Here is an 11,679-nt window from a genome sequence, read left to right as displayed (position 1 = left end):
AGTCTTGTGGTAGTAACGAAGCAGCGGTTGAAGACTCCAATATTGGTGAATTCGTTGAAAAAGTCGTTATTGAAGGTATTGGAGGAGCCATTATAGGGGTCCTTCTAAGATCCATTTGTTGATGTGTAGAAGAATGCATCTACGGAACCAATGAAGGAAATAATTTAACTGAAAATAACGAATAAGGAGAAATCCATGAGGGGTCCACAAAAGGAACCATTTGAGGAGGATTCACTGGATGAAATAATTATTGGATCATTTCTGCAGAAGGAGATGAAGGAATTATTAGTGGAGCCCCTTTATCTTTTATTATTTGAGCCACTTCAGGGACCATTGAGGAGATCTTGGACCCTCGCGGTCGGTTCCACTAGAAACTATCGATGGAGAAGCTAAAGGAACAGTCGATACTGGATTATCACTAGAAATTGGTTGAGAGGCATACAAGGTAGAACCCTCTTTATCAGCTTTAATTTTCAGTTTGCGAAACATTTCAAAGTTTCTTTTCATGGCATTCATTAGATCATTAAGATCATTACCATTTATGTCCTTGGAAATCTTTTTTCCTCTTGCCACTTCATGCATCATATTAGTCTTTTCTTTGGGATCGTTTTCTCTCTGTAACTTGTATAATTGGTCTTTCTTCTTATCTATAATTTTCTTAATAAACTCTTCTGTCGTCATCATGTGTTTTGACTGAGCGGATGATGAAAGTGCCTTAAACTTATTATAAGTGTCTAGTGCAGCTTGATAATTTTGATATACCACAGGTTCTGTGTGGTACTCACTATATCTGACGCTAGCTACTTCACAATCACAAAGAATACTAAGTTCTTGAGCATGTTTAAAGGCTACTTTTTGTCTCTTCTTATATGTGGCTCACCTTTGAGTATCATTTTCAATCTTAACTTTTCTTCTTGGCATTGCTAATGGGGAAGAAGAGAAGAAAAATAATGTTTGTTTGGATGTGTATCAAAAACTTTTGTTGTTTGTTTTCTTGCCTTGGATGGACTCCATTTTATACAGAAAATTTAGATTCTATGTATCTTTGAATATTTTGACTAAAAGAATTACTAGTCGTTTGTAATAATATTTTTGACTAAAACTAAATAAGGATGTATTATATACCAAGTTTGATGTTATGGTTTGAAAATATATGTAATTTATATATCTGGTCTTATCTTAACCAAGCTTTATGCGTCAAACTTTTACAGGAGAATAATTTAGTGTTGCTTAAATTTTCAGTAAGTAGAATCCACCAAATATGGTCATAGAGTAATGAAAATGCATTTGCTTACTCATTTATGTTATAAGTTTTAAAAAATATGTATTTTAATTTTGATATTTGTACAAAGTTAAATATAAAAACAATCATACATTTAAATGACTGAGAACTTTGCAATACCAATTTCAATAATTTTTTAACGTGCAAAAAAATGACAAAGTTAATTGTTATATCAAAAAGAAATTCAAACCTTTAATAAATTTTAAGTTGTGATTTGTGTAAGATTAGAGTTATTGTTACTATCCTATTACACATTATAATTTTCTCTATTTAGCAAAAATGCATATATTTAATAGAAATATAACATTGCTTTTCAATATATTAAAATTTAATTTTTTTCTTAAATTTGGTTTTCTTTTCGGTACGATACTCATCGAGAAGTCACTTAGCTTCATATTAAAAAAATCTAAATTATTTTGAGGCAAATCATACTAACAATACAAATATTTTAAATAACCGCCATATCAATAATAAAAGTAATCAAGACAAACCAATATTCATATAAAAATTAATTGCATACATATTATAAGTGAATGTAATAACAACCTAAAAAGGAACAAAACATAATAGAAAAACACTTAAAATAAGGACAAATAGTAAAGATATATGAAGAATCCTATGAGACTACTTGTGCATTTAAATATTAAAAGACAGAGACTATCCATTGGACAACATAGAGATACCAATCTCTACTAATTAAAACAGACAGATATTTGGTCCAACATCCTTAGAAGTTATTTTTTTGGTTTGGATCTTGAACATCAATGTTGTTGAGATATGAACCATCAAAAAAAGACATTATACTATTATTATCCCAGTCGATTGATTATGACGAAGCTGACCTTTGTGGAAATCCAACAGAATTGTTCTGATAGTTTGCGGAGTTGTTCATCGAAGAGTCTTGTGGTAGTAACGAAGCAGCGGTTGAAGACTTCAATATTGGTGAATTCGTTGAAAAAGTCGTTATTGAAGGTATTGGAGAAGCCATTATAGGGGTCCTTTTATGATCCATTTGTTGATGTGTAGAAGAATGCATCTGCGGAACCAACGAACGAAATAATTTAACTGAAAATAACGAATAAGGAGAAATCCATGAGGGGTCCACAAAAGGAACCAGTTGAGGAGGATTAACTGGATGAAATAATTATTGGATCATTTCAGCAGAAGGAGATGAAGGAATTATTAGTGGAGCTCCTTTATCCTCTATTATTTGAGCAACTTCAGGGACCATTAGAGGAGATCTTGGACCCTCGCATTCGTTTCCACTAGAAACTATCGATGGAGAAGCCAAAGGAACAGTCGATACTGGAGAATAACTAGAAATTGGTTGAGAGGCATACAAGGTAGAACCCTCTTTATCAGCTTTAATTTTCAGTTTGCGAAACATTTCAAAGTTTCTTTTCATGGCATTCATTAGATCATTATGATCATTACCATTTATGTCCTTGGAAATCTTTTTTCCTCTTGCCACTTCATGCATCATATTTGTCTTTTCATTGAGATCGTTTTCTCTCGGTAACTTGTATAATTGGTCTCTCTTCTTATCTATAATTGTCATAATAAACTCTTCTGTCGTCATCATGTGTTTTGACTGAGCGGATGATGAAAGTGCCTTAAACTTATTATAAGTGTCTAGTGCAGCTTGATAATTTGGATATACCACAGGTTCTTTGTGGTACTCACTATATCTGACGCTAGCTACTTTACAATCACAAATAATACTAAGTTCTTGAGCCTTTTTAAAGGCTACTTTTTGTCTCTTCTTATATGTGGCTCTCCTTTGAGTATCATTTTCAATCTTAACTTTTCTTCTTGGCATTGCTAATGGGGAAGAAGAGAAGAAAAATTATGTTTGTTTGGATGTGTATCAAAAACTTTTGTTGTTTGTTTTCTTGCCTAGGATGGACTCCATTTTATACAGAAAATTTAGATTCTATGTATCTTTGAATATTTTGACTAAAAGAATTACTAGTCGTTTGTAATAATTATTTTTGACTAAAACTAAATAAGGATGTATTATATACCAAGTTTGATGTTATGGTTTGAAAATATATGTAATTTATATATCTGGTCTTATCTTGACCAAGCGTTATGCGTCAAACTTTTACAGGAGAATAATTTAGTGTTGCTTAAATTTTCAGTAAGTAGAATCCACCAAATATGGTCATAGAGTAATGAAAATGCATTTGCTTACTCATTTATGTTATAAGTTTTAAAAAATATGTATTTTAATTTTGATATTTGTACAAAGTTAAATATAAAAACAATCATACATTTAAATGACTGAGAACTTTGCAATACCAATTTCAATAATTTTTTAACGTGCAAAAAAATGACAAAGTTAATTGTTATATCAAAAAGAAATTCAAACCTTTAATAAATTTTAAATTGTGATTTGTGTAAGATTAGAGTTATTGTTACTATCCTATTACACATTATAATTTTCTCTATTTAGCAAAAATGCATATATTTAATAGAAATATAACATTGCTTTTCAATATATTAAAATTTAATTTTTTTCTTAAATTTGGTTTCTTTTCGGTACGATACTCATCGAGAAGTCACTTAGCTTCATATTAAAAAAATCTAAATTATTTTGAGGCAAATCATACTAACAATACAAATATTTTTAATAACCGCCATATCAATAATAAAAGTAATCAAGACAAACCAATATTCATATAAAAATTTATTGCATACATATTATAAGTGAATGTAATAACAAACTAAAAAGGAATAAAACATAATAGAAAAACACTTAAAATAAGGACAAAAAGTAAAGATATATGAAGAATCCTATGAGACTACTTGTGCATTTAAATTGTAAAAGACAGGGACTATCCATTTGACAACATAGACATACCAATATCTACTAATTAAAACAGACAGATATTTGGTCCAACATCCTTAGAAGTTATTTTTTTGGTTTGGATCTTGAACATCAATGTTGTTGAGATATGAACCATCAAAAAAAGACATAGTACTATTATTATCCCAGTCGATTGATTATGACGAAGCTGACCTTTGTAGAAATCCAACAGAATTGTTCTGATAGTTTGCGGAGTTGTTCATCGAAGAGTCTTGTGGTAGTAACGAAGTAGCGGTTGAAGACTCCAATACTGGTGAATTTGTTGAAAAAGTCGTTATTGAAGGTATTGGAGGAGCCATTATAGGGGTCCTTCGAAGATCCATTTGTTGATGTGTAGAAGAATGCATCTGCGGAACCAACGAAGGAAATAATTTAACTGAAAATAACGAATAAGGAGAAATCCATGAGGGGTCCACAAAAGGAACCATTTGAGGAGGATTCACTGGATGAAATAATTATTGGATCATTTCAGCAGAAGGAGATGAAGGAATTATTAGTGGAGCTCCTTTATCCTCTATTATTTGAGCCACTTCAGGGACCATTAGAGGAGATCTTGGACCCTCGCGGTCATTTCCACTAGAAACTATCGATGGAGAAGCTAAAGGAAAAGTCGATACTGGAGAATCACTAGAAATTGGTTGAGAGGCATACAAAGTAGAAACCTCTTCATCAGCTTTAATTTTTAGTTTGCGAAACATTTCCAAGTTTCTTTTCATGGCATACATTATATCATTAAGATCATTACCATTTATGTCCTTGGAAATCTTTTTTCCTCTTGCCACTTCATGCATCATATTTGTCTTTTCTTTGAGACCGTTTTTTTCTCTGTAACTTGTATAATTGGTCTTTCTTCTTATCTATAATTTTCATAATAAACTCTTCTGTCATCATCATGTGTTTTGACTGAGTGGATGATGAAAGTGCCTTAAACTTATGATAAGTGTCTAGTGCAGCTTGATAATTTGGATATACCACAGGTTCTGTGTGGTACTCACTATATCTGACGCTAGCTACTTCACAATCACAAAGAATACTAAGTTCTTGAGCCTTTTTAAAGGCTACTTTTTGTCTCTTCTTATATGTGGCTCTCCTTTGAGTATCATTTTCAATCTTAACTTTTCTTCTTGGCATTGCTAATGGGGAAGAAGAGAAGAAAAATTATGTTTGTTTGGATGTGTATCAAAAACTTTTGTTGTTTGTTTTCTTGCCTAGGATGGACTCCATTTTATATAGAAAATTTAGATTCTATGTATCTTTGAATATTTTGACTAAAAGAATTACTAGTCGTTTGTAATAATTATCTTTGACGAAAACTAACTAAAACTAAATAAGGATGTATTACATACCAAGTTTGATGTTATGGTTTGAAAATATATGTAATTTATATATCTGGTCTTATCTTGACAAAGCTTTATGCGTCAAACTTTTACAGGAGAATAATTTAGTGTTGCTTAAATTTTCAGTAAGTAGAATCCACCAAATATGGTCATAGAGTAATGAAAATGCATTTGCATACTCATTTATGTTATAAGTTTTTAAAAATATGTATTTTAATTTTGATATTTGTACAAAGTTAAATATAAAAACAATCATACATTTAAATGACTGAGAACTTTGCAATACCAATTTCAATAATATTTTAACGTGCAAAAAAAATGACAAAGTTAATTTTTATATCTAAAAGAAATTCAAACATTTAAAAAATTTTAAATTGTGATTTGTGTAAGATTAGTGTAATTGTACCTATCCTATAAAACATTATAATTTTCTCTATTTAGCAAAAATGCATATATTTAATAGAAATATAACATTGCTTTTCAATATATTAAAATTTATTTTTTTCTTAAATTTGGTTTTCTTTTCGGTACGATACTCATCGAGAAGTCACTTAACTTCTTATTAAAAAAATCTAAATTATTTTGAGGCAAATCATACTAACAATACAAATATTTTTAATAACCACCATATCAATAATAAAAGTAATCAAGACAAACCAATATTCATATAAAAATTAATTGCATACATATTATAAGTGAATGTAATAACAAACTAAAAGTGAATAAAACATAATAGAAAAACACTTAAAATAAGGACAAAAAGTAAAGATATATGAAGAATCCTATGAGACTACTTGTGCATTTAAATATTAAAAGACAGAGGCTATCCAATGGACAACATAAACATACCAATCTCTACTAATTAAAATAGACAGATATTTGGTCCAACATCCTTAGAAGTTATTTTTTTGGTTTGGATCTTGAACATCAATGTTATTGAGATATGAACCATAAAAAAAAGACATAATACTATTATTATCCAGTCGATTGATTATGACGAAGCTGACCTTTGTGGAAATCCAATAGAATTGTTCTGATAGTTTGCAGAGTTGTTCATCGAAGAGTCTTGTGGTAGTAACGAAGTAGCGGTTGAAGACTCCAATATTGGTGAATTTGTTGAAAAAGTCGTTATTGAAGGTATTGGAGGAGCCATTATAGGGGTCTTTCTAAGATCCATTTGTTGATGTGTAGAAGAATGCATCTGCGGAACCAACGGAGGAAATAATTCAGCTGAAAATAACGAATAAGGAGAAATCTATGAGGGGTCCACAAAAGGAATCATTTGAGGAGGATTTACTGGATGAAATAATGGTTGGATCATTTCAGCAGAAGGAGATGAAGGAATTATTAGTGGAGCCCCTTTATCCTCTATTATTTAAGCCACTTCAGGGACCATTAGAGGAGATCTTGGACCCTCGCGGTCGGTTCCACTAGAAACTATCGATGGAGAAGCCAAAGGAACAATCGATACAGGAGAATCACTAGAAATTGGTTGAGAGGCATGTTGGATTTTAAAAAGGTGTGAATGAAAATGAAGAGTTGCGACTTTTATGAAGAGTTGTGACTTTTATGAAATGTTGCGACTTTTATGAAAAGTTGCGACTTTTATGAAAAGTTGTGACTTTTATGGAAAGTTGTGACTTTTATGAAAGGTGACAACCTTTCTGAAAGATCGTGACTTTTCCAAAGGTTTGTGACCTTTCCAGTAAGGCACAATAAGAACCTTTTCGCACTATCCTTTGTTTTCTATAAATTGAAGGATTTCCTCTCATTTTAAATAGAATTTATGGACTTCTTCTTCAACTACTAAATCTAGTATTCTAAGTGTACTTTACTGCCGTTGAGTGATTCGCTGACACCGGAGTTTTTGGTATCTATACTCTGGTGATTGAGATCATTTTACCCTGGAAGGTCATATTCCAAATCAAACCTCGGATACTAGAGGGGAATAATTTCATTAAGGAGACACTGTGAACTCAGTGGACTTGATTTTTTTCTTATTAAAAATTTTTCCAGATTCTGGTACGTGTTTTACAAACTTTAGATTTGTGAATTAATTTCAGTTCTTCTATTCTTTTGTTCTTCACTGGTTCATTAAACTTGGTAACTTTGTGTTTCTGCAAAGATTGTTGGAATATGTAAGATTCTTTAGACACATATTAACAACAATTCTTCTTTAAGAAAAATTTTTAGTATATTTTTTTTTTAAAAATCTATTTCTGATTCCAGTTTCACTACTAGTTTTAATTTTCTAGTTGTGAAAATATTCTTAAACTTTGTTTTCTTACAAAGATGTTCAAAGTTTTGTTCTAAGTATGTTTGGAATACAAGATGAACAACAAGGCATACAAAGTAGAACCCTCTTCATCAGCTTTAATTTTCAGTTTGCGAAACATTTCCAAGTTTCTTTTCATGACATATATTAGATCATTAAGATCATTACCATTTATGTCCTTGGAAATCTTTTTTCCTCTTACCACTTCATGCATCATATTTGTTTTTCTTTAAATCGTTTTCTCTCTGTAACTTGTATAATTGGTCTTTCTTCTTATCTATAATTTTCTTAATAAACTCTTATGTCGTCATCATGTGTTTTGACTGAGCGAATGATGAAAGTGCCTTAAACTTATTATAAGTGTCTAGTGCTGCTTGATAATTTGGATATACCACAGGTTCTGTGTGGTACTCACTATATCTGACACTAGCTACTTCATAATCACAAAGAAGTTCTTGAGCCTTTTTAAAGGCTACTTTTTGTCTCTTCTTATATGTGGCTCTCCTTTGAGTATCATTTTCAATCTTAACTTTTCTTCTTGGCATTGCTAATGGGGAAGAAGAGAAGAAAAATTATGTTTGTTTGGATGTGTATCAAAAACTTTTGTTGTTTGTTTTCTTGCCTAGGATGGACTCCATTTTATATAGAAAATTTAGATTCTATGTATCTTTGAATATTTTGACTAAAAGAATTACTAGTCGTTTGTAATAATTATCTTTGACGAAAACTAACTAAAACTAAATAAGGATGTATTACATACCAAGTTTGATGTTATGGTTTGAAAATATATGTAATTTATATATCTGGTCTTATCTTGACAAAGCTTTATGCGTCAAACTTTTACAGGAGAATAATTTAGTGTTGCTTAAATTTTCAGTAAGTAGAATCCACCAAATATGGTCATAGAGTAATGAAAATGCATTTGCATACTCATTTATGTTATAAGTTTTTAAAAATATGTATTTTAATTTTGATATTTGTACAAAGTTAAATATAAAAACAATCATACATTTAAATGACTGAGAACTTTGCAATACCAATTTCAATAATATTTTAACGTGCAAAAAAAATGACAAAGTTAATTTTTATATCTAAAAGAAATTCAAACATTTAAAAAATTTTAAATTGTGATTTGTGTAAGATTAGTGTAATTGTACCTATCCTATAAAACATTATAATTTTCTCTATTTAGCAAAAATGCATATATTTAATAGAAATATAACATTGCTTTTCAATATATTAAAATTTATTTTTTTCTTAAATTTGGTTTTCTTTTCGGTACGATACTCATCGAGAAGTCACTTAACTTCTTATTAAAAAAATCTAAATTATTTTGAGGCAAATCATACTAACAATACAAATATTTTTAATAACCACCATATCAATAATAAAAGTAATCAAGACAAACCAATATTCATATAAAAATTAATTGCATACATATTATAAGTGAATGTAATAACAAACTAAAAGTGAATAAAACATAATAGAAAAACACTTAAAATAAGGACAAAAAGTAAAGATATATGAAGAATCCTATGAGACTACTTGTGCATTTAAATATTAAAAGACAGAGGCTATCCAATGGACAACATAAACATACCAATCTCTACTAATTAAAATAGACAGATATTTGGTCCAACATCCTTAGAAGTTATTTTTTTGGTTTGGATCTTGAACATCAATGTTATTGAGATATGAACCATAAAAAAAAGACATAATACTATTATTATCCAGTCGATTGATTATGACGAAGCTGACCTTTGTGGAAATCCAATAGAATTGTTCTGATAGTTTGCAGAGTTGTTCATCGAAGAGTCTTGTGGTAGTAACGAAGTAGCGGTTGAAGACTCCAATATTGGTGAATTTGTTGAAAAAGTCGTTATTGAAGGTATTGGAGGAGCCATTATAGGGGTCTTTCTAAGATCCATTTGTTGATGTGTAGAAGAATACATCTGCGGAACCAACGGAGGAAATAATTCAGCTGAAAATAACGAATAAGGAGAAATCTATGAGGGGTCCACAAAAGGAATCATTTGAGGAGGATTTACTGGATGAAATAATGGTTGGATCATTTCAGCAGAAGGAGATGAAGGAATTATTAGTGGAGCCCCTTTATCCTCTATTATTTAAGCCACTTCAGGGACCATTAGAGGAGATCTTGGACCCTCGCGGTCGGTTCCACTAGAAACTATCGATGGAGAAGCCAAAGGAACAATCGATACAGGAGAATCACTAGAAATTGGTTGAGAGGCATGTTGGATTTTAAAAAGGTGTGAATGAAAATGAAGAGTTGCGACTTTTATGAAGAGTTGTGACTTTTATGAAATGTTGCGACTTTTATGAAAAGTTGCGACTTTTATGAAAAGTTGTGACTTTTATGGAAAGTTGTGACTTTTATGAAAGGTGACAACCTTTCTGAAAGATCGTGACTTTTCCAAAGGTTTGTGACCTTTCCGGTAAGGCACAATAAGAACCTTTTCGCACTATCCTTTGTTTTCTATAAATTGAAGGATTTCCTCTCATTTTAAATAGAATTTATGGACTTCTTCTTCAACTACTAAATCTAGTATTCTAAGTGTACTTTACTGCCGTTGAGTGATTCGCTGACACCGGAGTTTTTGGTATCTATACTCTGGTGATTGAGATCATTTTACCCTGGGAGGTCATATTCCAAATCAAACCTCGGATACTAGAGGGGAATAATTTCATTAAGGAGACACTGTGAACTCAGTGGACTTGATTTTTTTCTTATTAAAAATTTTTCCAGATTCTGGTACGTGTTTTACAAACTTTAGATTTGTGAATTAATTTCAGTTCTTCTATTCTTTTGTTCTTCACTGGTTCATTAAACTTGGTAACTTTGTGTTTCTGCAAAGATTGTTGGAATATGTAAGATTCTTTAGACACATATTAACAACAATTCTTCTTTAAGAAAAATTTTTAGTATATTTTTTTAAAAAAATCTATTTCTGATTCCAGTTTCGCTACTAGTTTTAATTTTCTAGTTGTGAAAATATTCTTAAACTTTGTTTTCTTACAAAGATGTTCAAAGTTTTGTTCTAAGTATGTTTGGAATACAAGATGAACAACAAGGCATACAAAGTAGAACCCTCTTCATTAGCTTTAATTTTCAGTTTGCGAAACATTTCCAAGTTTCTTTTCATGACATATATTAGATCATTAAGATCATTACCATTTATGTCCTTGGAAATCTTTTTTACTCTTACCACTTCATGCATCATATTTGTTTTTCTTTAAATCGTTTTCTCTCTGTAACTTGTATAATTGGTCTTTCTTCTTATCTATAATTTTCTTAATAAACTCTTATGTCGTCATCATGTGTTTTGACTGAGCGAATGATGAAAGTGCCTTAAACTTATTATAAGTGTCTAGTGCTGCTTGATAATTTGGATATACCACAGGTTCTGTGTGGTACTCACTATATCTGACACTAGCTACTTCATAATCACAAAGAAGTTCTTGAGCCTTTTTAAAGGCTACTTTTTGTCTCTTCTTATATGTGGCTCTCCTTTGAGTATCATTTTCAATCTTAACTTTTCTTCTTGGCATTGCTAATGGGGAAGAAGAGAAGAAAAGTTATGTTTGTTTGGATGAGTATCAAAAACTTTTGTTGTTTGTTTTTTTGCTTAGGATAGACTCCATTTTATACAGAAAATTTAGATTCTATGTATTTTTGAATATTTTGACTAAAAGAATAACTAGTTGTTTGTAATAATTATTTTTGACTAAAACTAAATAAGGATGTATTACATACCAAGTTTGATGTTATGGTTTGAAAATAGATGTAATTTATATATCTGGTCTTATCTTGACCAGCCTTTATGAGTCAAACTTTTACAGGAGTATAATTTAGTGTGGCTTAAATTTTCAGTAAGTAGAATCCACCAAATATGGT

General features: G+C 30.5%; 2 protein-coding genes across 2 annotated transcripts; both read right to left on the bottom strand.

Moving 5' to 3' along the window:
• Nucleotides 1-309: 309 nt before the first annotated feature.
• Nucleotides 310-681, bottom strand: LOC138340482 (uncharacterized). Its single transcript, XM_069292207.1, has one exon. The coding sequence runs from the start codon at nucleotides 679-681 to the stop codon at nucleotides 310-312; it is 372 nt and encodes a 123-aa protein (XP_069148308.1).
• Nucleotides 682-2,426: 1,745 nt separating this feature from the next.
• Nucleotides 2,427-3,101, bottom strand: LOC138340481 (agamous-like MADS-box protein AGL80). Its single transcript, XM_069292206.1, has one exon. The coding sequence runs from the start codon at nucleotides 3,099-3,101 to the stop codon at nucleotides 2,427-2,429; it is 675 nt and encodes a 224-aa protein (XP_069148307.1).
• Nucleotides 3,102-11,679: the final 8,578 nt, after the last annotated feature.

Source organism: Solanum lycopersicum, chromosome 12 (genome assembly GCF_036512215.1).
Source record: "Solanum lycopersicum chromosome 12, SLM_r2.1".
In the NCBI taxonomy this organism is placed as follows: Eukaryota; Viridiplantae; Streptophyta; class Magnoliopsida; order Solanales; family Solanaceae; genus Solanum; species Solanum lycopersicum.
Note: the sequence above shows the minus strand (reverse complement) of the source record. Positions and strands in the feature narration are given on the sequence as shown.

What these genes read in the sequence shown, in the direction of transcription:
- LOC138340482 (XM_069292207.1), bottom strand. Translation starts at nt 681, where the DNA reads ATGACGACAGAAGAGTTTATTAAGAAAATTATAGATAAGAAGAAAGAC.
- LOC138340481 (XM_069292206.1), bottom strand. Translation starts at nt 3,101, where the DNA reads ATGCCAAGAAGAAAAGTTAAGATTGAAAATGATACTCAAAGGAGAGCC.